The sequence below is a fragment of the Rhinopithecus roxellana genome, chromosome 4, assembly GCF_007565055.1.
Source record: "Rhinopithecus roxellana isolate Shanxi Qingling chromosome 4, ASM756505v1, whole genome shotgun sequence".
Lineage (NCBI taxonomy): Eukaryota > Metazoa > Chordata > Mammalia > Primates > Cercopithecidae > Rhinopithecus > Rhinopithecus roxellana.
In genome coordinates this window covers 33,578,641-33,605,467 of record NC_044552.1, presented here as the reverse complement: position 1 = coordinate 33,605,467, position 26,827 = coordinate 33,578,641, and the positions used below count along the sequence as shown (strand labels likewise).

Genomic DNA, 26,827 nt, shown 5'->3' with positions numbered 1-26,827 from the left:
AAATCTCCCCGTTTGGATAATGTGACAGGTGTCCTCTGTAGTACACACTGATCCATGCATGGTGTATCTGGACCATTAGCCCCTACTGGTGGGTGTGTGGCCACACGTCTGTGCTGGGCAGATCTTGAGGTAGCAAGCTAATGTTACTCACATGTAACATGATGTAATGATGGCCAAGACCTCAACTTCCCAATTCCTTAACTCTCAGGAACATCTGCATAGGACATATCATTGTGTATGTAGGATGTTTCAAACAAAAGCCCCCTGGTGGTCCTTATGTGGTCTCCTAGCTCTGGGGGCTGGGCTGGTCACTGAGGAGCTGTAGGGTGGCTGTTGCCCCTCTGGCATAGTGCTCAGATTAGAGCAGGTGAGGTCCTGACCCTTTGCTCACAGTCAGGTCTGAGCCCCCTGAACTGTGCCACTAGAAAAGAAAAAGCAGGAGAAAGAAAAAAAGATGAGAGGAAAGATCCTTTCTTTAGAGGCTAGAGCAGAGTGAGCTCAATGGCCCAGAGGAAGGCAGGCTAGAGACAGCCCAAGGACCATCTTTGCCCACTGGCTGCCAGGGAAAGCAAAGGTAGCTTGCCACTGGGAAGATTCTCATCTCTCCTCCCACCCCTAGCATCCAAGTCCTCTTGTTGGGCCCTGACCCATGCTGAGGCACCTTCGTGGCCTTGATAGCATCTGCCCAGAAGGGAGGCTATCCCTCTAACATTGACAAGTCTGGGGCTTAGAGTATGATAGGAAGTGGGAAGCCGGGGGAGCGTTTGCTTCATACTTTCAAAGATATTGAGTAACCAGTCTGCTTTGTATACAACCAAGAGTTGTCTAGGACCAGGCCTCTCAGAATTTCACGTGCATGTGAATCACTGGGGATTTTGTCCTTTTGGATTCTGACTTTGGAGGTCTGGGGTGGGATTCTGCATCTCTTGTGAGTTCTTAGGTGGTGCTGGTGCTGCTGGTCCATAAGCCAACCACCCTTTGAGTAACAAGAGCCTGCACCGTTCCCTAGTCCCTCTGCACCATCTGAATTAGCCCATCAATTTGTATGTGCTTTTGATGTGCTTAAGGGGACTTGAAAAAAATGTAAGTAGATAACATATTCCCCTTATTGTCTTGTCTGTAAACTAAGTGGTTATATTAACTCTTCATGGAGAATGTGAAGATGAAAATAAGTGTAATTGGTAATTTAGAGTGAGACCTAGCTCTAGTTTTAAGAAAACGAAGGGACATTCAGAGGTCATGTGATCCAGGCCTCAGCTCAGTGCTGCTTGAGAGAACTTAGGAAATGAGAAAGTTTTCGTGAGGAGGGAACCCTGTGCCACCATGGCACAGCAGTTTCTAGAAGGGCTGTTACCCTGTGCATCACCGGGTGAGAAGGGCTGTGAACTTGGACTCTGGGTGCCATTTATCTGTGGATCTTCTACTTTGTCTTGTCCCACTACGCTTTTTGTTCTTCATTCCTCTTTCCCTGGTGTGAAAGAGAACTTGAAGTGGGATAGGGAGAGGGTTGAAGAGCAGAGGTGGGAAAAAGAATTGCCTTTTGGACTTAGTCTTTCTTCTCTTTTTTTCTTGCCTTGCAGAGTTATTTTTGATGTTCCACAATTCCCCACCAGCCAATCCAAGCATTTCCTCCTGGGACCTCCTCGATGTTCAGGGTCTAAGACCCAAAATGAGTTTCTCCAGCCAGATGGTCACTTTATGGAAAGGATACAGGGTCCCCCAGACCCCTCCTCTAGCCCAGCAGCGGCTGGGGTCTGGCTGCTTTCAGAGACACTACACTTCCCATGCAGACACAGATGCCAACTCAAAGTGCCTTAGCCCAGGTTCCTGGGCTCCTGCTGCCCCCTCAGGACCCCAGCTAACCTCAGAACAACTAACTCATGTGGACTCGGAAGGACGGGCAGCTATGGTAGATGTGGGCAGGAAGCCAGACACAGAGCGGGTGGCTGTGGCTTCAGCTGTGGTCCTCCTGGGGCCTGTAGCCTTCAAGCTTGTCCAGCAGAACCAGCTCAAGAAAGGAGATGCCCTGGTGGTGGCCCAGCTGGCTGGAATCCAGGCAGCCAAGGTGACCAGTCAGCTCATCCCTCTGTGCCACCACGTGGCCCTGAGTCACGTCCAGGTGCAGCTGGAGCTGGACAGCACACGCCATGCCGTGAGGATCCAGGCATCTTGCCGGGCTCGGGGCCCCACCGGGGTGGAGATGGAGGCCCTGACCTCTGCTGCAGTGGCCTCCCTCACCCTGTATGACATGTGCAAGGCTGTCAGCAGGGACATCGTGTTGGAGGAGATCAAGCTGATTAGCAAGACTGGTGGTCAGCGGGGGGACTTCCATCGGGCTTAGCGCCTGCCCTTCTTACCCATGGCCCACCCAGACCTGGAGCTGGGATGCAATTTAGGCTGAAGGAAAGACGTCAGGTTCCTTTAATCACAGTCACTGTTTACCTTGAGCAGTAAATCCGAAGTCAGCCTGCACTCCTACTAACAGGCCAGCTACTAGATGATCTCTAATCATCTAGATGGGGCTTCCTTTCTATAGGGAGGATACCAGCAGGCCCTTAAGCCTTCCAGGACACTAAGGTCATGGGAGTGGGACTGCAACAAGCAATGCTAGATAACTGAGAAATCATGTTCTTTGTGGACTATTTCAGACAACCAGTTTCCGACAGTCCAGCCCAGAACTTTTCCTTCTCCTTTTGGGTTCTCTCTTCTCCTACTTTCCTGGGGAGAGATTAAGGGCTTATTAAGCAGAGGAGCCCACTTTGAGGAGAGCAAAGCACAAGCTTGCCTGAAGAATGCATCCCAACTTCTCCCCAGCAGCTCTGCCTCCCTAAGTCTGTGAAGCCGCAGCCCTGCCCTGTCCTGACTTCATCTCTCCTTCTGCCCAAGTCTGTGTCCCATCAGACTTGCAGCCTTTCAGCTTAACAGTTGCCCGGTCCTGCTGGCCCCTTTTCCTCAGGCCCCCTCCTCTGAAACAGGATGTGCACACGTGGGCCACAGCCCTAAGGACTCCTACCGGACTACACAGCCCACACCTGGCCCTGCTCACGGCTGTTCCAGCCACCCCTCTTCGTTCTGGAGCATATCAGGGAAAGAAGAGTTGACGATAGATTGCCTTCACCCTCACAGCGCACAAATAAAGCTACGATGCCAACTTCTTTGCAGATACAAGAATGAAGACTGTGTGTGGGTAGGGCACTGGGCTGCTGCAGTTTCATAGGGAAGGGTGCACCTATCAACCCTATCCCAAGACACATTCCCCTGGGGGAAAAAGAGGGACCTGGAAAGACCTAAGGGCATATTCTCTGTATAGCCCTGCTGTGGGAGAATAAGGCGGGGGTGGGGGCATAGAAATGCACCATCTAAGGGAAACTTTGTCAGGTGGTGGCCAGGGGTGTTCAAAGCTCATTACTTGCATAACCAGCTATTAGAGATCAGAGAGGGCAATTAGTGGGTCCTGGTTCTCACATCCCCAAACACACACTGTTCTGGCCTGCTGGGCTCTCTAACTTGGTTGGATGTCTTTGAGTCCTCTGTGGTGCCCCCTGCCTGCCTCCCCTCTGCCCTATGCCAAGGTGTGCTGGCAAATGTTTAACCACCAGCTCTATGGAAAAGACAATTTCTGTGATCTAAATACTCCCGTGTTGAATAATTTCAAGCTACCAATATGTCAAATGGCTTGCAAAATTCCATTCCTGAAAATGTAAACAATTGGGTCTCACAGAGCTGGTACAAGCTGGCTCCAGCACACCACTCCCAGCCCATCCCAGATCCCCTCATAGGAAGAAGGCACAAGTTTAAAGGCAGACTGGGTAGGGATGGTATGAATTTAATATTTTTTAGTATTACAATATATTCTTATAAAAAAGGTGCAAGTGAAAAAGGACACTGCAGATTTTGTCCATTAGCCTCATTTGTCATCTGAGGCAGCTGGTGAGAATAGCCCTGGCATGAAGGCATCTCTGGTAGAGGTCGGGGGAGATGGTCACAGCTCCCCAGTTGGTGGAAATGGGATGGGAGTAGGGAGAGGCTGGACCAGACCCTTCCCCATTCACCTGGAGAATTTTCTTCTCCCACTGCCCTAAACAATTTATTTCCATCACAGGGGAGAAATGCTGCTGAGACGGTTGCGTTAGGTTGACGATGAATTTTACATTGGCCACAAAATTAGCTGGAGAAACTTATCTAAAGGTGGCAGAAGCGGTGGGAAGGGCATGAAAAAAGCAAGACCAAGAAACATTAAGAGGCTAAAACATTTAACGTATTAAGGACCAGCTCAGCCATCCCCATTGGGCACCAGCCCCTTCTTACTCAGTTGAGTATGAGTCCGTGGTCCAAGGCACTGGAGATCTGGCTACAGTGGCATCTAGCACCAGAGCCACTGGCCAGATCTAGAAAATAAATAGAAAAATATCTTTTAGAGTGAGAAGGCTGGGCTCTGGAACAACATATGTGTGTCCTCTGTCAACAGTTGAACCAAATTCTGCTTTTCTGAAGATCAAATGTGTCTTGAACAGCTTCCATAGTCCTCCTCAGGTGCGTATCCAGTCTTCCATGGTGGGTGGGAATGCCAGACATGCTTGTGGAGCCGTCCCCTGTTCCCTGCCCCTATGGGGGGGTTAGGTTGACATCAGCCTGGCCAGTTTGGGAGAGGACCTTTAGAGGCCTCACCCACAACCTCCCATCTTCCCTAACACCTGTCTTGCAGTGGGAGCTCTTGGGGGTGCAGGTGGGTATAGCCAAACTCTGTGCAGCTGTTCTGCCTGGAAGCCTTTATCTTGCCCTCACCTGGGTTCCAGGATGGCCTCTTCACACCTGTGTCAGCCAGGCTTGCACTTGCTCAGATCCCTCCCACCAGAACACACGCGCCACCCGCCCCCTCAAACCAACGCACATGCTGGGCTCGCCAACCCTGTGTTTCTTCCCCCACAGCTACACTACAGTCCCAGCCCCAGGAGTCTGATGCAGGTGAAAGGCAGAAGATAGGCAGCTGAGAGTGGGCCCAGCTTACCAGTCTCCACTGGCAATAACCCTGAGCCAGGGATTAGGTTGGAAAGAGAAACAGGGAAGGGCAGAAGGGCCAAGAGCTGGTTGATGGTAGAGGTCAGGCAGGGCCAGTCTCACAGAGGATGAAAGGCCAACTCGGAGCGTGGTATTGAAAATAAGAACCTTGATGGAGTTTTAGAAGAAAAATTGTCTAGATACGGCCATCCCATCCACCAAGGCCAGCACAAGATGGACAAAATGGAAGGTGGGAGTGGATGGGAGGACCGGAAGGAGCCCCTTGCAGGTCAGGCTGAAGAACCAAATTAGGTACCAGAGGTGGGGTGGCCCCCTCTCAGCCTTCCTCCTTGGCCCCTTCAGGTGAAGTGCTCCCCAGAGGATGTCAGCCTTCCTCCTCCATCCCCAGCTCCCCAGTTTCCCTTGCCAGCTCTGCTGTTCGCCCCATCCGAATGCCTGAGAGGAGGGGACACCCTTAGAGACAGCATGTTAATGCGGAGGGCAGCTCTGGCCCCCAGACTTCTCAGGAAGCAACTCCAATGCCAGTGGACACATGGTTCCAAGTGGCCACCTGCAGGCTGAACAGAGGCCGCTGTGGCTTCTGCCTTGAGGCTGGTGTTAGAGAAGGGGTGGGAGGGGCCTGAGCAATTTATATTAAATAGAGAGCTGTGGAATGGAGCTAAGCATTCAAGTGCTGCCCTCTGCTGAGGGGCTACAGGGGACTCCAAGGCAACATTTGAGGTCACTGTCTGGCTTCACTACAATGGCCAGGTGTCCAGGAGGTGGGGACATGGGAGATGCCCAAGGCATGAGGTGTGGTGATGAATGAGGTCTTTCTTGAGCCCCTCACCAGATTCATCAAGCACCTGGTAGTAAGCCATAGCTGTGGAAACCCAAGGTGAGTCTTCTAGGATTGTGGATTAATAGACAGGATGGCACTGAGGGTAGAGAAGGAAGGGAGAGAGACTTAAGACATACAGGGAGAGGCCAGAGGACATGGGAAACAGACACTGCTACTCTGTCCTGATGTCTTTGGTCCCTGCATCATCCTTCCAACATTGACTCTTTTTCTGGAACCTACCAGAGCTGATCTAACTAGAATATATAATGCCTCCTCTGTTTCCATTCAAGAGGAGTTTGCCCTAGGTCAATGTTCTGTTGAGCCTCCCTTTGAGAGACAGGAGTCTGGATTCCCTCACCAGATTCCCTCTCAGGGGCTCCCTCCATCATGCTGCACAGGAAATCTGGACAAGGCTGTGGACCTCTCCAGTCTAGATCTGGAACTGTTCTGTGCTAGCACATGGGTGCCCATGGTAGGGGATGGAGAGCAGGGCCCCTTCAGCCTGGGGTTACCTGGCCCGAGGCCTTCCAGGGATGTCCAAGTCAGCCTCAGAATAATCCCTAGGGCCAGGACGCAGAAGGAAGCATGCGAAGGAGATGAGAGGAGCCCCTTAAGGTAAGCGTGGGGAGTACACCTGGTCCAGCCACACACAGCCCCCCACCCCAGGACCCAGCCCAGGGCTCTAAACCAAGCACCAAATGGCTTAAATATCACCACCTCCTCCACTCAGCCCCATTCTCACCCATCCCTGTCTCCCGGCCTCCTGTGTGACCAGTTCCCCAGGTCAATAATTTAGCCGGTTTATTGCCCGCTCCCGGGTGACTTCCAGGGCCTGGCTCCCTGATCGCTTGCGGCTGCGCTTGAGCTTGCATAAGTCCTTGTCGAAGACCTCCCCAGAGCGCAGAGCTGACACCAGGTCGTCGAACTCGCCTCCCTCCTCCAGTGAGCTGCCCGCAGCCAGGACCTTCCGCTGCCGCTGCCACCGCTCACGCTCCCTCTGCTCCTTCAGCTGCGGGCGGGGGGCCAGAGGTAGGAACCCTCTCAGGGAGAGGCACTGAGGCCAGAGAAGCCCCCCAACCCTGGGCTAACTCCTAGGCCATGGTCATGCTGCCTGCCTGTATCTGTTGGCCCCCCTTTCCTCCTGCCTAGGAGATACAGGCTCCCCGCCTCACACCATTCTCTTCCCTCAGGCTGGGAAGAAGTTTCTCTCTCCGGGGGCTGACATCCAACCCCTATGATGTTCCTCAGTCCCTGCCTTCCTCCCATACACCCCAGTTTGGGGGTGCTCTTCCCAAGTAGCACCCATCTCCCCTCAGTCCCAGGCCCATCATGGCCCCTCACCATGGCTTCCATGCGCGCCCGCCGCTCCTCTTCCTCCTTCCTCCTCCTCATGGCCTCTAGATCCTGCCGGGCCTCTGAGAAGGCCTGCAAGAAGGTGTCAAAGATGCCAAAGAATTCGTCTGGCTGCATCTTGCTATCATGCTCCCCGAAGTGCATCAAGGCCTTGGCGAACTGTCAAAGGAGAGAACAGGGTTGGTGGAGAGTGCCTGGAGCATGCTGGGCTCAGCCCCTGAGGTTAGCTGGGTTCTAGCCAGAGCAGAACCCAGTGCAAGGCTGGGGACTGTTGGCACAGGGGGCAGGGCTGGAAGAGGCGAGAAGACACCCCCATCATCATTGGGATCAGAGACAAGGCTAAGGAGAAACAGGTAAAGAGTTGGGTTCACTCACAGTCCACCTTACAGCCACCCCAGGGCTGTAAGGGGTAGGCATAAGATCAGGGGTATAGACCTTGGGAAGCCCTTCCTGAGGTCAGGAAGAGCCTGGCAGAACTCAGAACTTCAGAGATCCTCTAGTTATCAGGTGAATAACCCCTCTGTGCCTCAGCTTCCTCCTCTGTAAAATGGGAATAATAGAATCTACATCATAGTGGTGTTGGGGAGTTAGATGAGTTGGTGGCTATAAAGGAGTAGCTATACTTCTGACTTACTGAGAGCTACCATTGTTTATGCAACCCACTCAGTATTCTCTAAGAAAGATCTCATTACTCAAAGTTGGCTTCTTGGACTAGCAGCAGGTTCACCTCCTGTTAGAAATGCAGAATCTCAGACCCCAGGCCTCCTAAATGAGAATCTGTGTTTTAGTAAGACCCCCATACATGAGGTCTATGGGCATGTTAGGGTGAGAAGCAGATAGAGGAATAGTAATCATGTCCACCGCTGAGCTGTGGTGTCAGATTCTAACCCAGTTCTATCACTTACAGCTGGGCAATCTTGGGCAAGTTACTTAGCATCTCTGATTTTAGTGTTCATATCTGTCAAGTGGGAACGAAAACACTTAACATGATGCCTGAGAGCTGATAAATGGACCATGATTTTTGTGGTATGTGGTTATCATGGCTTGTCTTGTTAAGAGTAAGGAAATGGTTTTCTCTCAAAGCTCTGTAACTCTGGGTTTGTCCCTCCTGGGCTGTCTGTGGTAGGAATGGGTGAAGGAGCTTGTTTAGATAAGGCTGGGCTGGCAAGCAGTGGGGGTTGGGGCACCCTTACCTTGTCCCTGGCTTCATTTAGCTGGTCCTCCAGCTCTGAGAAGCTGAAGCTGGACACCGTGATGAAGTCGCTCATGACGGGGACAAACTTGTCATTAGGCTCCCGCACCTGGCGCCTCTGATACTCCAGCTCCTGAGGAGGGAGGGTGAAGTGCTGCTTAGACTGGTGCCAAGATGAGAGTCAGGGGTGCAGGGGTCACCACATCTCCCATCCTTCTTGTCACTCACAAGACATTGAGCCCTTTGGAAGAGGGAACACCCTGCATCTCAAAGTTCTAAGGATGGCAAAAACTATGAGCATTAGCAGCCCGCCCACCCTGCCGTCTTTCTTTCTCTAGAGCACTGAGACCCAACGTGTGACCTGGGGCCAGCAGCATCACCTGGGAAATTATGAGAAATACAGACTCTCAGACCCACAAGATCAGAAGCTGCATTTTAACAAGACTCGTCATTACAAGACTTCAGGTGAGTCATGCACAAATTAAAGAGACATTTTTCTAAAGCTCCCAGCTTTAGAGGCTGCAGGCCCATGGATCACACTTTGAGCAGCACTTAAAAGGACTATACAATTGTAAATTTGGAAATCATCTTCTCCCACCACAGTGGCAACAAAATGTTCTTTCTCATCCTTAATCTCAGTCTCTAAAATCCATTCTCCCCTTACCCACTGCCTCTCTCCACAGTGAAGATGGGAAGGGTCTCTTGTTCCTAGGTGTGGGGGACCTGTGTGGTCCCCATACTGGGCCAGTCTGGCTCACTTCCCCACTCCTCTACTGGTGTTTTCTGGAAGGCTCGGGCCAGAGATAGTATCAGCTGAGAAGCCATCAGAACAGGAATGGTGGGAACAAGAGACCTGGGTCCTCCACTGGCCCAGGAAAGAGGCAGAGAGACGTAAGGAAGAACCTTCTGAGGACATCGGTCCCACTGCCACATTGTATGCTTCCTGCCCCTAGCTGGCAGTCAAGGGATGAGGATTCTCTTTGCCATGCACTTGAATCCAGTGTAGGCATGGGTCAGATGTATGGTTCATTCCACTCCACTGCCAAATAAACACCAAGTTGGACAGTAACATGGGTATAGTCTCAGGTGACCCCTTTTAAAAGGTTCAAACTTAAGCCCCAGTAATCCAGTTACCTTTTGGGAGGGCTGACCCTGTGCTAGAAGCTGTACCCACTGTGCCCGTTGTTTTTCACCCCTGTGTAGGAGCTTAGGGTGCAGTGATGAACAGTGTTTGCTGACAGCAGCCCTCACCCAGGTAGGCACTGACGAGGTACTCACCAACTCCACTGCTCTCAGGCCACTCCTGAGGTTGCCCACCTCCTTCTCCAGCTCTGCTAGGCTGTGAGGAGACACAGAGGAAGGGGAATGAGGACCATCAGCTCCCGCCTTGAGGTGCTAAGGCTGGTTCAGGAAGAGAGCAGAGCCAAGCACAGTGGCCTGGGAGTCGGTGAGCCTGGGTTCCAGCCCTGGTTGTGGCCACTGATGGCCCTGACAAAGCACCTCCCCTTCGTGCCTCTGTCTATGCATCTATAAATTAACAAGGTGAAACCTGCGTTCTATAGATCTTTCCAGGTCAGAAATGTCATGCTGCAATAGGAGAACGTTTCCAACTTGTGGCTTCTGGCTTAGACCTATTTATTTTTATTACTACCAGATAATGCCTATGAGCTCTTTATGTGATCCTGCAAGCAATAGCATTCGATACCAGTGAGCCATGTACCACTATGTTTCTAGTTTTCCTGGAGATGACATCTATCACCTAAATGTTCAGGTCTAATTTCTTGCCTAGCAGATGCTGTTGGTGCCCCACCCACATTTCCTTGGACCATCCATTGTAGGGCATGGCCCCAACTCTTCCAACTGTATGCACACTCTTTTTTTGAGGCCAAGCTCCTTCCACCTGTACCTGTGGCCAGAGAGTTATTCCCTGCCCCTGCGGAGCCCCTCAGCCACTTACTGAGAGGGTATGCTGTCTGATTGCCCCAGCAACCTCGCCCTTCGGGTGGGAAAACTGAAGTAAGTATTCCACACTGTTTCCCAGAATGCCTCATGGGGTTAAGTCCCAATTGCCGTGAGTGGTAACTGGCGTAATAATGTTTGTTACTGGCATTCTTTCTATCTCTGGCTCATTTCCCCATTCTTCTATTGGTATTTTCTGGAAGCATCTCTGAAATAAGGATTTAAGAGCAAATTGTCTTTGTTTGGTTTTCCCGGAAGCAGACCCTGAGACAGGGCCCATTCCTACTCAGCCTGAGGCAGGATAGGTAGTCAAGGAAGTGAGCACGTTCTCAGAACACAGTAACTGTGGTGGTGCCCATACAGTCAGCACAATAAACCTCAGCATTCGCAATGTAACGAGCTCATTCAAGCAAAGCTATCTGCAGTAGGGACTTTCCCCTCTAGAAAGCATGCGCATTTTGATTTTACCTATCCTCAAACTGGCCCTTTGCTCATTATATAAGAGTAAAAAAAAAAAACACACCCCTAGGTGGAAATTTAAGATGCTAATGAGACATGTAATGTATGAAAAAGCACGCATAGCTACTACACATGTGCACCCAGAGGCCCACTCAGAGCCTGCTTCCTAATAACAGCTCTTCCCACCTCCTTATGAATTATCACGTAAGTCTCCCATAATGGGAGTCTTCCTAGTGCCGGTCTTGGCTGTCTCATCCTTACAAGAAGCCCGCCCTGAATGCTCTCTCTCTCTCTCTCAGGGTGTACTGTCTATTCTGCACCTAACTTACAAGATATTCTTCTTGTTTTGCAATACATTGTTCTATGCTATACCCCCTTTGCTGTGTGTCTGTTTAAATTCTTTTAAACTCAGAAGACAAGAACTGAGGTCTCACATCAGCCATCATCAAGCCCGGGGTAGACCCCAAACCAGGAAAGTAAGACAAGAATGAGGGTCATGATGGGGAGAAGGAAGTCTTGGAGAGGCCCCTCACTTGACTTTGGCAGCTTCTGGAAGATGCTGCAGCTCTGAAGGCATGTTCAGAATATCAGGAAAATGCTTCTCCAGGATCATGATCAGGTAATGGAGCAGAGAGATGTTTCTGTGGACGAAAGTCAGGTCAGTGGTAAGTGACAGAGGAAACTGGGCACGAGGGTCAGAGGGAAACTAGGATGGGGTGTTAAGAGAAAGGGGTGATGAGTCTTAGGATGTGCCCATCCTAATAGAGGGAGGATGTGAGAGGCCAGGGTAGGGTGAGATAGAGGCCAAGGAAGTGGCCAGAAAGGGAGGTCCTCACCTGTCGATGCTGGACTTGGTGTCAGCAATCTTGTTGAGGCTGGCCACCCGGAACCCGTAGGCACCTCCACGCTGCCCTTTGTTCATGAAGTTGCCTATGGCTAGAATGACCTCTAGCATCTGCCTTAGACGCTTGCTGCGGACCAGCTCCCGGGAGGCCAACAGGATGGCTGGGAGAGGAAGCACAGGTCAGAGCCCTGCATGGGCTAGGCAGGGCAGTGGTTCCCATTGCACCCCAGGAAGATGCCACCACAAAGCTCAGAAAAGGGGCTGTCAAATGTCTTCAACTCTCAGTGAGGCAGAGATTATACCCACTGCTCAGCAGACCCATCGATTTCACATTCACCCACCTCCAGGGGAAGCAGACACTTTCACTAAGGCCAATTCAGCAGACATCCCATTTGTAGGACATGCCAACTCTTCCCAAGAAGATAATTTCAGAAGATCTTTTCTTACATGTACTTAAAGATTATTAAGAAGGCCAGGTGCAGTGGCTCACACCTGTAATCCCAGCACTTTGGGAGGCTGAGGCAGGGAGATCACTGGAGGTCAGGAGTTCGAGACCAGCCTGGCCAACATGGTGAAACCCCATCTCTACTAAAAATACAAAAAATTAGTCGGGTGTGGTGGCGCGTGCCTATAATCCCAGCTACTTGGGAAGCTAAAGCAAAAGCGTCACTTGAACCCAAGAGGCTGAGGCTGCAGTGAGCCAAGACTGTGTCACTGCACTCCAGCCTGGGCAACAGCATGAGACTGTCTCAAAAACAAAAAGAAAAAAAGATTATTCAGATATTCTTTCCATGAATATACTCATAAATATTACACTTTTACTTTTCTAAACTTAGCACTTAACTTCAGCATTTTACCTATTATGGGATTGCTTCTGCCTGTCTTGAAATGCTATATTCTATTGGTTTTTTGGAAAGAAAAAAAAAATTCATCAATTAAATAACATGTCCTTGATAATATTCTATTATTTTTGTTCTATAAAATAATGGCATGCTTTTCAGTTGATAATGTCTAAGATTTGATGAAATAAGCTACTTGACATACTGTTGAACGTCATTTTTAAGATTTTTCCAACCTTTGGGCATCTTAACCATTTTCCCCCAATGCTCTAAATGATATCTTTGCTAGAAATACAAACTAAGCTAACAGTAACCAAAACTTCAATAATTCATTCTGCTGTGTGTGCTCTGGCCCTTCCTCAGCTATGATGTCTTTATGGTGGGTGCGCAGAAAGGGGACACAAATCCTGAGATTTTCTCTACTAGTTACAGAATGTGATTTTTGAATATTCAGTGTGGCAACAAAAAGACTAGATTATCCTGTGATCTATGGCTTATGCCAAACTGAACATTCTTTAAGATGCTGCTAGGAAGATAAAATGAAAACGACTTGGCTAAAAGTTTGTAGAAAGCTTTGAACACAGTTAGAAATAAGTTACTGTTAAAAAGAAGCTGTACCAGCACTTTTGGAGGCTGAGGCAGGCAGATCACCTGAGGTCAGGAGTTTGAGACCAGCCTGGCCAACATGCCGAAACCCTGTCTCTACTAAAAACATAAAAATTAGCCGAGTGTGGTGGCACACGCCTATGTAACCCCAGTTACTTAGGAAGCTGAGATGGGAGAATTGCTTGAACCCAGGAGATAGAGGTTGCAGGGAGCCGAGATCACACCACTGCACTCCAGCCTGGGCAACAGAGTGAGACCCCATCTCAAAAAAAAAAAAATTGTAAAAATAAATAGTAAGGCTTGTCAGTAGCTTTTAAGTTGAACACGTACATACTCTATAACCTAAAAGCCACATTATTCTTGGTGAGTATTTGGGTTGTTTCTAGGTTTTTAAAATTCTAAATCAAATGGGTAAATTATGGTGTATTCATATAATGGAATACAATGCAGAACTGAAAATGAATAACCCACTGCTACATGTAACACTAGGGACAACTCACAACCATAATGTTGAGCAGAAGTCACCAGCATAAAATTATTCATACTCTATTATTCCATTCATATAAAGTTCAAAACAGGCCAGACATGGTGGCTCTTGCCTACAATCCCAGCACTTTGGGAGGCCAAGGTGGGCAGATCACTTGAGCCCAGGAGTTTGAGACTAACCTAGGCAACATGGTGAAACCCTCTCTCTACAAAAATACAAAAATTAGCCAGGCTGGCAGCATGTCCCTGTAGTGCCAGCTACTTGGGAGGCTGAGGTGGGAGGATACCTTAAGCCCAGGAGGCAGAGGTTGCAGTGAGCCAAGATCACACCACTGCCCTCCAGTCTGGGTGACAGGGCAGGACCCTGTCTCAAAAAAAAAATAAGTAAAAATTTAAAAAATAAAACCACTAAAACTAATCTAGCAGTCAAGATGGGTTTGACCTTCAGAGAGGAGGGAAGGGGTAAAGTTTGGGAAGGGGACATAAAGAAGGCTCCGGGGGGTTGGAAGCTGTATTTCTTGACCTGGGTATTGATTACACATGTGGTTCCCTTTTTTAATTCCTCAAGTAGGACTCTTGTGATTTGTGTACTTTTCTATGTGCATGTTATGTTTCAAAAAAAGTTTATTTAAAAAGAATACTTGGGAAAGTTTTTGGCAATTTATATTGGTTGGGATGTTTTTTCTAAGGTTTATATGCTATTTGGAAAATTTGCAAAGGAATCCTCCTAAAAATGCTAAAATGTTGGCAAAACAGAAAATGACAAGAGTTCAAAGGAAATCAGTGTAAATGGGAAAACGCCCAGATGCAGTTCTGACATTTTAGATATATTCCCAAGAATAATATATTCATGAATATATTCATAAGAATATTACATTTGCAGCCATATTCATCTTGACTACATTTGATGAATGTATTTATAATAAGAATCGGTAAATGTGGTATATTCAGCAATAAATATATTCATAAGAAGAATATATTCAAGAATTATAAGTTCATGAATATATTCATAGAAGAACTGGAAAATTTGTCAAAATTGGTGAACTGGCTTTTGGCAAATGGACTCAGAGCACTTGCTGGGGTTAGGAGGGCAGGTGTCAACAGCTCATCACCTAGCTGGGATAGGCTAAATCTTAGCTCTTCCAGGAATACTTCCTGGGAGAACTGGAAGGAAGAATAAGAATCCCATCTTTGCACACTCCTCTTTTCTCCACCTACAGTCACACACACTGATCTGATTCTATAATACACAACTTTAGGCATATCTTTCCTATCTAGCTCTTAGAGGAAAGAGACCTATGTCTGGTCTATACAAGGACAGCAGCCATTGCTATACAGAGCAATTATTATAGAGCAGAGCTATAGAAGAGTAGCTTTCCCCAGCAGATCTTGCTATCCCAAACACATCTTACTTGGCTTAGCTTGATATCAAAGGGAGACTCTTTCCTGAGTATCCATTGACTTTTTTTTTTTTTTTTTTTTTTTTTTTCCTTTTTTGAGACAGTCTTGCTCTATCACCCAGGCTGGAGTGCAGTGTTGCCACGTCGGCTCACTGAAAGCTCCGCCTCCTGGGTTCATGCCATTCTCCTGCCTCAGCCTCCCCAGTAGCTGGGACTACAGGCACCCACCACCATGCCCGGCTAATTTTTTTGTATTTTTTAATAGAGATGGGGTTTCACTGTATTAGCCAGAGTGGTCTCGATCTTCTGACCTTGTGATCCGCCCACCTCGGCCTCCCAAAGTGCTGAGATTACAGGCATGAGCCACTGTGCCTGGCCTCCACTGACTAATTCTTAGGCTCCTGGGAGCAGGAAACTGTGTGAGATTAAACCTTTCTGGTGGCTAAGCTACTCTGGTTCCGAATCTCCAAATAGCAATTGCTCACATTTGTTCCACTGACCCAAGATATACAAATAGTTGTGCACACATGTCTTGTGCTGAACTCCTCATTTGTGCTGCATGCTCCAAAGGCAGTGTGCAGCAGGATGAAAGAAAGCTGTGAAGAAGATAAGGATTCACCCATCACCAGGGCAGGAGATATGGCCAGACCTTGGAAATGGAGAATCACTGCTGTTATCTATGCTTACCACCTGTAGGTCCCTTGATGTGTGTATTTGTGTGTGTGTGTAGTGTGAGGGGGAACGAGATCTGATTGCAGAAAGTGTCTGCCTTAACTCTACATGTTCCACCCTATCCAAAAACTCTTCCTGAAGCATCTCAATGGATTTCAGGAAGGGCTACTCCCTGGACTGGGCATCTCAGGGAGTACTGACTGGCCCTGGTGTCCAGCAGGGGGTGCCCATGCTCTGTTCTGCCCCCAGCCTGGCAACCTCAACACCCTGGAAACAGGCTTTCTTGCTCCACTCTTCCGACCCTGTCCTCTCCACAGATGAGCCTCCCAGCCTCTCCTGCTTATTGCCTCCTGGGTCCACATGTCTGCCCACCATCCTGACCTCCTGCCTCTCCCAATAACTCCACACCCCTCCCTACTCTGCCATCAGCACAGGCAGCCCCTGGGAAGTACTAGAGGACAAGAGGGAAGGGACTGCTTTTGAAGATCAGCCATCTGCATTCCTACCCTGGTTCCACCACTCACCAGTGTCATAGCCTCGGGACATTAACACAGCCCCACTTTAGAGAGGAGAGAATGGAGCACACGGAAGTTAATAATAGCACCCACTCGTGGGATTCCTGTGATGACCAAATGAGGACCAACCAAGCAGAGTGCTTCACACAATGCTTGGCGCATGGTTCTCATTGAACGACAAATTTCTCATCTGGAAATGGCCTGTGTTGGAGGTGTTCCCTGACTCAGAAAATCAGATGCCTCTAGAAATCAGCTTGTGCAGTTTCCTACTTTCTGAATGGCTCACACTAAAACTAACGTGCCCAGAAGTCTTCTATGAGCCTAGCACCTCTCAAGTAGGATAAAGACCGATGAGCTCAGTCCCAGCCAGGCATTGTTGTAGGTGTAGCTATTATCTTTTCTACCTTTCCATCCCATGCTGGGGCAGATGTCAATAGACGCCCCACCTTGGAGAGCTTGCATGCTGAGGCATAAGGAACATGTCACAAGGTTGGTGCATGTGCTAATTATAAGCAAGTGCATATTTTTATAATCATCATTTTACATTTTGTCTTTGAGGTTTTGCTTTTGCTTTTGGGTTGAGAATAAGAAAGGGGTTTCCCTCTGCCCCTGTTCACTGTCTCCCACCCACCCTCCCTTTCTCAGATGCCTCTCCACTGTAAGCCTCCTGCAACCCTCAGCCCTACCTTCCACTTTGGGCTTTGCCTCAGCCAGCCGCTCCTGGAATTTCTTCTTGAAGAAGAGGGCTTGCAGTCGCTGCTGGTAGTGGTCAATCCTGTAGACAAGGTGAGCCATGTCTTGAGGTATCCCACCCCTACCCAGGCCAGCCCCAGCTCCAGGAGCCAGCTCCAGCCTCCTCTTGAGCCTGCCCACCTCTGTCCCCTTCCTCTTGGCAGAACCCCACCTGCCCCAATCCCAGCCCCACCTGCCAGAACCCCACCTGCTCGAATCCCTGCCATGCCTACGGCCCCAACCTGCTCATTTCATAGAGGAAGCGGTCAGCGCGGGCCATCCGCTCAATCTCATGCTTGTGTTCCTCCAGGAGGTCAATGTCGCTCTTCTCTGGGATGAACTTGAGGAGCTGCAAAGAGCAGGCGCAAGTCACACAAGCAACTGGTGAGCAGCAGACATATGGTGCGGGGTGTGAGAAGCTGTACTGACTCAGGTCAAGATGGGGAGGGTGCCTTGAAAAAGAGAGATACCCTCTTGTGGACAGATTTGTTTCATCTGCCTGAAGGGGATGACAGGGCACCCAGCTCTGAAATTCTTTTTTCTTTTTTAAAATTCAGATGTAACTGATATATAGTATTTCTTTCTTTTTTTTTAAAGATAGGGTCTCACTCTGTCCCTCAGGCTAGAATGCAGTGGTATAATCATAGCTCACTGTAGCCATGACCTGCTGGGCTCAAGCAGTCCTCCCACCTCAGGTCCTGAGTACCTGGGAATATAGGCGTGCAGCACATACTGGGTTAATTTTTTTTTTATTTTTTATTTTGTAAAGACAGGATCTCACTATGTAGCCCTGGCTGGTCTTCACCTCGTGAGCTCAAGCGATGCTCTCACTTCAGCCTCCAAAAGTGCTGAGATTACAGGTAGGAGACACCACGTCTGGCCTAAAGTACCCTATTCTTCAATGTACGGCTCAATGGTTTTTCTTTCCTTTTAAACAAACTTGAGGTATAATTTATATAAAATAAAATGCACCCATTTTAAATGTGCAGTTCAGTGATTTTTGTCAAATCTCCATCCATTGAGTCATCATTCAGATTAAGATAGAGAACATTTCTATCCCCCAGGAAAGTTATTTTGTATCACTTCAGTAAGCCATTCAAGTGAATATAGGCTCTCAGCTGAATTCTAGGATGTTAACCAGATTTGCCTGTCCTTGAACTCATGCTGTATGCTCTTTTATGTCTGGCTTCTCCCCAACATAATGCCTAAGGTTCATCCATGTCATGGTCGTTTGTTTATTGCTGAGGATTCCACTGTATGAATATACCACAGTCTACTTATTCACTTTCCTATTGATGGACAGTTGGGTTGTTCACACTTTGGGGGATTTATAAATAAAGTTGCTATAAATAGAGTTGGCCCCTGAACAACACAGGGTTGAACTATGCAGGACCACTTGTATGTGGATTTTCTTCCGCCTCTGCTGTCCCTGAGACAGCAAGACCAACCACTCCTCTTCCTCCTCCTCAGCCTGAAGACAATGAGGATGAAGACCTTTAAGATGATCCACCTCCACCCAATGAACAATATATGTATTTTCTCCTTTTAATGATTTTCTTTTTTTGTTTGTTTTTTGACAGTCTCACTCACTCTGTTGCATAGGCTGGTGTACAGTGGTGCTATCTCGGCTCACTGTAACCTCCGCCTCCTGGGTTCAAGCAATTCTCCTGCCTCAGCCTCCCAAGTAGCTGGGACTACAGGCAACGTGCCATCACGCCTGGCTAATTTTTGTATTTTTAGTAGAGATGGGGTCTTACCATGCTGACCAGGCTGGTCTTGAACTCCTGACCTCAAGTAATTTGTCTACCTCGGCCTCCCAAAGTGCTGGGATTAAGGCATGAGCCACCGTGCCCGGCCTTCCTTCTAATGATTTTCTTCATAACATTTTCTTTTCTCTAGCTTACTTTGTTGTAAAAATACAGCATATAACACATATAACATAAAAATGTGTTAACTGGTTGTTTATCTTATCAGTAAGGCTTCTGGTCAACAGTAGGCAATTAGTAGCTAGGTTGTTGGGAAGTCAAAATTTATATGTGGATTTTTGACTGCACGGAAGGTCAATGCCTCCAGCCCCCACATTATTGAGGGTCAACTATATTCTTGTGTATTTATTTTAGTATTTGTACTCGTTTCCCTGGAGTTACACCTGAGAGTGGGATTACTAGGCAATAGGGCGGGTGTATGTTTAGCTGTAGAGTGCACTTCCAAATCGTTTTCCAAAATAATTGTGCCACATGAGAATTCCAATTGCTTCACATCCTCGCCAGCACATGGCATTGTCAGTCTTTTTAATTTTAGCTACTCTGGTGGGTGTGTGGTGCCCCCTTACTGTGGCTGACTGTATTTCTCTGACAACTAATCGTATTGAACACCTTTTCATATGCTTATTGTCTATTTGGAAATCCTCTTTCATGAAGCGCCCTTTCAAGTCTTTTGCTCATTCTTAAGTTGATTTCTTCATCATTTTCTCATTGATTTGTAGAGTTCTTTGTTCTGAATATGATCTTTGTTATACGTATGTATAGCAAATCTCTTCTAAGGTTTGTCTTCTCTTTTCACTCAGTAACCGTGCCCTTTGATGAACAGAAGTTCTGAATTGTAATGAAGTCCAATTGATGATGTTCTCGTGTGTGTGTCTTTCCTAGGTTTCCCAAAGGATCCAAAAAAAACAAAAACAAAAACAAAAACTGAGGGGGAAGAGATTTGGGGAAGATATCACTATTCCTCATCTGACTTTGCCTTGGGAGCCATGGGAGAACGACTCCTGGAGAACACGCAACCTTTTCCAGCTTTCCCCAAGAAGGGCTGGCCCAGGGGGGTTTCTATAAACCTTCTCCCTAACTCTTCGAGCCTGATTTCTCCTTGACCCAAAAATCGTAGCCTCTCTGGGGGCTGTTGGGAAGGGGCATGGCTGGCCCCTGGGTTCAGTTCCCCTTCCTTCCCACGAGGGACCTCACCTGCTCCAGCATGTCCTTAGCGAGATCCTCCTGCTCATCCATCTTCAAGATGGCCTGCCGGATCTCCTCATTAGAAAGCTTCAACCTAAAGCAAAACCCCACCTCAGTCCAGGACAGCCTTCAAACCTTCTTCTCCAAAAGGTACCACTCCGCCTTCCCTCATTCCCTAACATGGACTTGGGAATGTATTTAATAGTACTCCCCCCTCACCTCCTCTACAAAGCCTTCTTAGACTAAACTAGTATGATTCAGTCCATAAACTTGATAATGAGCATTTAATGTCGAAATAGAGACGTGAGGGTCTCTGTTCTCTTGATAATCCATCAGAGCTGATAGGGGCTATTTGGGAGTAAAAGAGATGTCTTCAATGTAGACCAAAGGGACAGGGCAAAGAGTTCCTGATCCTTTTCCTCCTCCTCATGCTTAAAAAATGCACAGCATCTCCACGGGAGGACAGGATTATCGGCAAGCCACTAAGAGGGCAATTTCCTGCTGCCTTCGTTCTCAGAACACAGAATTGCTCTCAGTCTTCTGACAGCGCTTCAGCTCCCACACAGCTGTCCCAATCAGTCTTGCTGTCTGGGAGATGGAGAAGCCACACAGCCCCGTAGCCCTTCCCTATCCCCTCCACATGCACCCCCATTGGGAACCCTGGGGATTCAGAATTCTTTCCACCATCAAGTGGGGGAAACTGAGGCCTGGGGGCTTGTGAGAGGAAAGGGGGGAGGATGTCTCAGAGGCAGCTGGGGCAGCACTAAGTATAGTATGGGAGGTGGTGCCCTCTGACCCTGGCTCAGGCAGGAGGCCCTAGTACAGAAGCTGTGCTGTTAGCGCAGATACTGCCCTGTTTGTTCTGCAGCCGCGGGAAATGCTTAGGGGCTGAGATCATGCTGCTCAATGGCCTGAGCCAAGCGAGGCCCTCCGTGGGCTTAGAGCAACTCGGCCGCCAGACGCTGACCAGGCTGGGCAAGGGCCTCGTGACTGGGCAGAGCCTGCAGAGCCCCGAACTGCTGCTCAAGGCAGGTTCCCAGGAGACAGTTCTAGATCAATGCCCTCCCCTCCCAGGGGACAGCAGAGAGGGAGAGGCCCAAGACTGCCATCACTCCATTCCTCCGCCCCCTTTGTCCCCCAGGCATTCAACTCAACCACCTTCTTTTGCACATACTTGGAAAGAAGGATGATGCAGTTTTGGGCCCTCCGGCCGTCAATGACCGACAGCTCTTTGACCTTGCGGGAAGCCAGGTAGATGTCCTCGGTGGAGCCCAGCTCTTTCTGCAACCAACAAGTCAAGTGGACGGTTGAGGTGTGTGTTCCCTAATCCTCCTCTTACCCACCCCGCAACAGCCACCTCCTACCAATCCAGAAATGCTCCCGGCGTGAGGGGAAGGGGGAAGAAAAAGATGGGGGGCCGGGGGGTGGCTAATGGCTAACTTTAAGAGAAGGTATCTGGGACTTTTCCATAGGCTCCAATGGGTTGGGGAAGGACACTGAGGAGTCCCCCAACCTTTCTTTTTTTTAAGAAATTATCCATTCTGGGCAACAAGGGAAGGGGCTGTGCCAGTGGGTCAGGGCATGACTGATCCCTGTGGCTTTGGGCAATGTGACATAACCTACCGTGTCTCCCACAGAATCAACTCCCACTCCTACTGCCCAACCCAGAGGCCTTCCTCAGGCTTATGCTGAGAAGCTGGTTGCAAACCCCCAGAGGGAACAGTTACTGACTCCTAGGGACTTCAGGTACAGCCCAAGGTGCCCAGGTAAAGAGCATCCACAAGTTCAGAGGTATGGAAACTGAGGCAGAACTCTCTCCTCTGAGTCCCAGCAGGCAGATTCCAGAGAAACCATTGATCCCGCCCCACTCCTTCTCTTGGGCCCCTAGTGAGGTAGACAGGAGGCTGTCTAGTGTGTTGTTCTTCCTCTGGGAGGTCCCTCTTGCACAGCTTCAGGGGCCACCTTGCATGGTTATGTTTGTGAATTGTGTAGTGCCTACCCTGTGTGTCCTTACAGGAAAGGCTCTCCTTTGGCCTGCTGTGTAAGACAGTAGACCTAGAAGCCTTCTCCTCATTCCAGGAGACATTGACCTCCACTGCTGCCAGGGGTCTATTTGATTACCTCCCTCTGCTACATTTCCTCTTTCTCTTTGGGGGGTCCTCTCCCATACCACCCTGTATGAATGGGGGATAAGGTAGAAGGTGGAATGGACAAGTCCTCTCTGTCTGGCCCAGTACAGAGCAGCAGCCCGGGACAGCAGTTAACAGTTGGAGTGGTCAGAGCCCCGAGAGTAACTCACCTGCTGAGAAGGATTAGTTATCAGCTCCTAGGCGGCAGCCACAGCCAACAGAGAATTAAACATGCACAACATTAGCCAAGACATTTGGGGACCCAGAAATAGCATGACAGACAGGGGGATCCCTCAGCATCTACACTGTCCACTTTGTCCCAGTGAGACCCATGGTTGGAGACAGGCACCCGTAAGCGGCACTAGACAGGAGCTGCTTCTAGCAGACACGCACTCTGAGAAGCCAAACAAAGCGGAGATCAGGCAGCTCCTCCCCTCTGCCCAGTGGGACCACCACTCCCCAGTCAGCACAGACCAAACCCCTGAGTTCTCCCACCCCAGGCTTTGCTGCCTGTTCTTCCTTTTCCTCTGCTGAAAATGTGCAGAGAGGGTAGAGGACATTCCTCCATCCTGGGATGAGTTCACCTTTCTAAATAGGGGAGGAGTCACAAATGAACTCTATCTGGAAGCTCCAGAAAGTTGTGTTTATTGAGGCAGAGGAAAGCAGGTGTCCTTGAATTTGCTCACTGTCCCTCATCTGTCCTTTGATGTACAATGGGAACTGAAGAGGCACAGCCCACACCTCTGTTCTCCCTGACACTGATGGAGTGGAAGCTACCAACTCAAAACCCGCATGGGGCATAGAGAAGACCATGACTCCCAGGACCTCCCCCGCCCCACAACCAGCTGTGAGAGGAGGAAACAAGGTTAACACGGCCTCCGGGATCTCTCCAGTCCTGCTGCTGGGATTTCAGTCCCAGAGACTGGATGTTCCACTGAGTGAGGGGAGGCAGGTGATTGCACTGTGTGGGCTCAGAGAGGTGAGAGGGACAGGACAGGGGGCCTTTCAGTCTTAAATCTTCTCAACTCACCAAGCTGGGATGCCCCAGACCCAGTCTGTCCAAAACCCATAACCTTCTTTCCTGACTGGCCCCATCCCAGCCTCACTTCAGGGCCCTGGAGCATGGGTAGGCTGGACCAGAGCCCTGTCCTGCAGAAAGACTCTCAAACGAGGAGGTAGCCTGCGATCACCAAGCCTGGGATGCTTGCCACACACTCCTCTGTCCTCAGCCCCACTTGCGGAGAATTGGCTCCCAAGAGCCAGTGCTCATAAGAGTTCCTTTCAGCTCCAGCAGCCTCAGCTGCCAGCCTGACATGGACATGGGGTTAAAAATGTCTCCTGGAATTAGGAGTAGAGAATCTGATGCTGTGGGCACCCACATGTAAACAAACAATCATCTGGCCAGAGCCCTAGGAGCGGCTGCATGTGTCCTCGGTCATCCACAGATCGGGGCTGGGCAGAAAGTGAGCTAGGGCACCCTCGCCAGCTCAGTGGGGAGCCAGGCCACAACAGCCAGCCATTGCCAGGACCCACTCATTGGCACCCGGGGAAACCCTCGAGACTGAGGTCCGAGGCTAAGTAGAGAAAACAAGGAAGATGGTAGCCCAGCCCCAAGAGGGATCAGTCCCTCTGGGGCGGGGCCAGAGAGAAAGCAATTCCCTGAGGCTTCTAAGCTGGTCACTCCCTAAATTGACTTAGAGGGAAGGCCCCCCGCTGTGCTAGTTACCATGCGGATTCCTGGGCCCCAACTCATCTCCTGAATCACATTCATTTGAGGGTGAGGTCTGAGAAGCAACCCTTTTGGCAATCCCCGCAGGTACTCGGCACAGTTTGAGATTCCCACCTCAGGAACGCCCTGCGTTCTGGCAGCAACTCACCCCATACTTTCTCTGTGAGTGGAGGACCAGACTTGCTGGCAGCCACCTGCACAGAGAGCCTTGAGAGCAATATCCAAGGCCTCCCCAAGCCCAGCCCCAGCCCCCTGAGTGATACGGAGCAGCACCTTCTGCCTTCCTTGCAAGGCAACATCCCCTGCTCGGTCTCATAGAGGTGTTGACAGACAAAATGTGGTGGAAAAGTGGTTTGAGAAGTGACTATGCCTTCTAAGCCTAGTCCCTGAATCCTGGGCCAGAAAGAGCAAGGGTTCACAGTGGTCAGGCCTTGTGACTGTACCTGCGATGCTCCAGGATGGAAGAGAGAAATGGACAAAACACTGTTTCAATACTTGGTGTATAAATATGAACCATAATACAAGAATGTTTCTCCCTATAGCCTGTGCACCTCTACTTCATACCTACATCCTCAGCAAGAATAAATTCATCACCTCATAAAGAATAAAATCATTCAGTATACGTGAGGAGGAAGGGAAGGAAAGGCAAGGCAAGGCAGGCAGAAAGAAAACAAGCTGAGGTTTGGGTTCAAGGATATGGTATATGGAAGTTAAAACCCAAGAGGCCAGAGGGTATAGGGTCTTACCTGGTGCCTCTGATAAGCTGAAAACATCTTTTCAAAATCCTCTAGGTCCAGAATCCGAAATACCTGCATGTCATCAATCTCATTCCATACGGTGCCAGGGACACGCTCCTAAGAGTCAGGGTAGGGAGAAGACCCCATGGTTGGCCCAACTCTGTCATGGAGATGCCCCATGCCTCCCTAACCCCACTTATCTCCCAACTGCACATACTACAACGACCAGGATTTCAGACCTTCAGAAGGGAGTTGGTTGCTCCCCTCAACCTCCAACCCTCTTGAATACTCTGCTCCAGCATAGAGGCCGGAGACAATCCCCTTCTCTTCCCTTGTGCATGGAGCCACATGTAAGCATGTTCTAGAAATCCCGGGGGGTGCTGGGGGGATGGGTAGGCAGTAGGAAAGGGGGTGCACTTCACTTTTTCCAAAAGCAAAGTCAGAAGCTGCACTCTCAGAGTACTTCACACAGGCCCACTCCCCCTAAAGGGCAGGGTGCCTGGGAGTCACTCCTGTCCTTGGCTGCCATCATTGGAAGATTAAAGCCACACATATTTGTGATCCTCAAAGCTGCAGCACTGACTGTATTTATGTGAATCAGATGGTTGCTTTCTTTCCCAAGGGTCTTCTTTCCACTTTCCCAGATTCTCAGAAAGTGGACAAATACCAAAGTTTGGGACCTGGCACCTGTAGTGACACTGCTGAGACCAGCAAGACTCTGCCACAATTTCCCTTTGGTCAGACCCAGGGAGGGTGTTACTATCCTTTACAACAGGGTTTTACATTCCAAGACCTCTCCATTTAGGCCTTACCCCATCTCTGTGTAGGACCTTTGCACTAGGGTCTGGAAAGAAGCTGTTAGCCAAGCCAAGCCAAAAGGAAAAAAAAGAAAAAACCCTGGAAGTCTCATAGCACCCTGCTGATGGCCCACAGCACAGCGAGCCAAGCTCCTGACAGGGCGTTCCAACCCTCCCCTCCCAGGAATCCCCACCTCATCTAGAGCTTTGCTGTCCTTCAGCATAGAATCTCTCTGCCTTCCTCTACCTAGAGCACAGCCGGGGAACCTTGTTTAATGCCTCCTCTTCCTCTTTCTCCCTACAACTCCCCCTCAGAAAGACTTGGAGAGAGAAACATACCTTTCACTCACTGTTATTTTCTTAAACTCTGGAAAGGGGAGGCTAGGCCAGAGTCAGGGGGTGGGGACATTCCTGTGGCCTTCTGAAGGCCAGGGACCCTCTCGTGGAATGCGGCTGGGAAGCTTGGAGCAGCAAGGGATACAGGCAGCCGGCCAACCCCAACACAGATGCATTCTTTTCATGGCAGAAACAACCGCTTGTATGAGTGTGTGTGTGTGTGTGTGTTTGAGTGTGTGTGTGTGAGCGTGTGTGTGCTCACAGACGCACGCGTCGGGTAGGGGAAGGGACTAGCAGAGGAGTCAGGCTTCTGGAAAGGGGTGTGTGGGAGGCAAAGAGAAGATGAGAAGGGAATGGAATCAGGGAAGGCAGAGACGGAGCTGGCTGAAGCAGCGTGCAGCCGGAGTCTAATCTGCAGGGAGGCCTCCCTCTGCAGCTAGGATCAGAGTGGAGCTAGGGGAGAGAGAAGCCTGCAAAGGTAAAGCTTCCCATCCTTCTCTATTGGTGAGGCTGGGGTAAGAAGAAACGGGCTGGAGAGAGAGAGCTGGCTGTTCCACACTGGGAAGAATTTCCCATGAGACAGCCGACTAAGCTCAGGCTCTCTCTCCCTCTCTCTCACTTCTTCCCAAACACTGCCCAGCCCACCCCCAGCTTCTAGCATCTGCCAGAAGGACTGGAGGCTCTTCGAGGAGGTATAACTGAGGTCCGGAACCAGAAAGTGGTTGTTCCTAACATTCCCTACATGTTGACACTCACCACGTTGCCCTGATGTGCCCACCTTGCATAATTCTCGAATTTGATTTTCTCACCACTCTGGCCAACAGCCCATCATCTCTAGTCTAGACTCCTGGGACTTCTGCCCGCTGGAGATATCCTTCACATGCCAGGGAAAGCCTTCTCAAAAGCATGTTTCGTTATGTTTCCCCCGTGGTGCACTGCCTTTGGGGTCAGGCAGGCCTAGCCTGCTGACGCTCCCAGCCCTACCATTTTGTGGGACTGTGGGAAGATGGAGGGATGAGATTTTTCTCCCATGTTACATAAAAGGAAACTGAGTCTCCATGATTTTTTTTACCTCACCAAGTTGATGTGAGAATTAAGTGAGATAACATACTTCCAACATACATGGTAGGGCCACTAATAATAACCTTTTATATGAAGACTTTCTATATGCCAGTCACTGTTCCAAGTACTTTGTATGTAGGAAGTCAGTTACTCCTCACAGCAATCTTTTTTTTTTTTTCAAGCCGGAGTT

At 49.4% G+C, this 26,827-nt stretch overlaps 2 protein-coding genes and 2 long non-coding RNA genes across 11 annotated transcripts in view; 3 read left to right on the top strand and 1 right to left on the bottom strand.

Moving 5' to 3' along the window:
- Window positions 1–4,415, top strand: part of MOCS1 (molybdenum cofactor synthesis 1) — a 29,214-nt gene extending 24,799 nt beyond the window's left edge. For all 3 annotated transcript variants that reach the window (XM_030929024.1, XM_030929023.1, XM_010389734.2), the window contains one exon: window positions 1,581–4,415. In XM_030929024.1, coding sequence (XP_030784884.1) covers window positions 1,581–2,341 — 761 coding nt within the window. In that variant the 3' untranslated portion in view covers window positions 2,342–4,415. The remainder of the gene's footprint in view (window positions 1–1,580) is intronic.
- The window catches only part of DAAM2 (dishevelled associated activator of morphogenesis 2), a 115,137-nt gene continuing 92,116 nt past the window's right edge, over window positions 3,807–26,827 (bottom strand). For 3 of the 6 annotated variants that reach the window (XM_030929021.1, XM_030929020.1, XM_030929022.1), the window contains 11 exons: window positions 24,452–24,559; window positions 21,022–21,128; window positions 19,857–19,941; window positions 17,139–17,245; window positions 16,851–16,939; window positions 11,639–11,807; window positions 11,336–11,443; window positions 9,663–9,723; window positions 8,386–8,517; window positions 7,181–7,351; window positions 6,624–6,848 (listed from right to left, as the gene is read on the bottom strand). In XM_030929021.1, the coding sequence (XP_030784881.1) occupies window positions 6,624–6,848; window positions 7,181–7,351; window positions 8,386–8,517; window positions 9,663–9,723; window positions 11,336–11,443; window positions 11,639–11,807; window positions 16,851–16,939; window positions 17,139–17,245; window positions 19,857–19,941; window positions 21,022–21,128; window positions 24,452–24,559 (1,362 nt within the window). Of the gene's footprint in view, window positions 6,849–7,180; window positions 7,352–8,385; window positions 8,518–9,662; window positions 9,724–11,335; window positions 11,444–11,638; window positions 11,808–16,850; window positions 16,940–17,138; window positions 17,246–19,856; window positions 19,942–21,021; window positions 21,129–24,451; window positions 24,560–26,827 lie in introns of all 6 variants that reach the window. The other 3 variants (XM_030929018.1, XM_030929019.1, XM_010389738.2) reach the window with 3 other exon arrangements.
- Window positions 16,810–19,731, top strand: LOC115896933. Its single transcript, XR_004056864.1, has 4 exons — window positions 16,810–16,950; window positions 17,207–17,280; window positions 17,666–17,756; window positions 19,545–19,731. It is a non-coding gene; the product is annotated as an uncharacterized LOC115896933 (long non-coding RNA).
- On the top strand, window positions 21,054–26,727 carry LOC104682913. Its single transcript, XR_750746.2, has 4 exons — window positions 21,054–21,159; window positions 21,485–22,841; window positions 24,497–24,571; window positions 26,216–26,727. It is a non-coding gene; the product is annotated as an uncharacterized LOC104682913 (long non-coding RNA).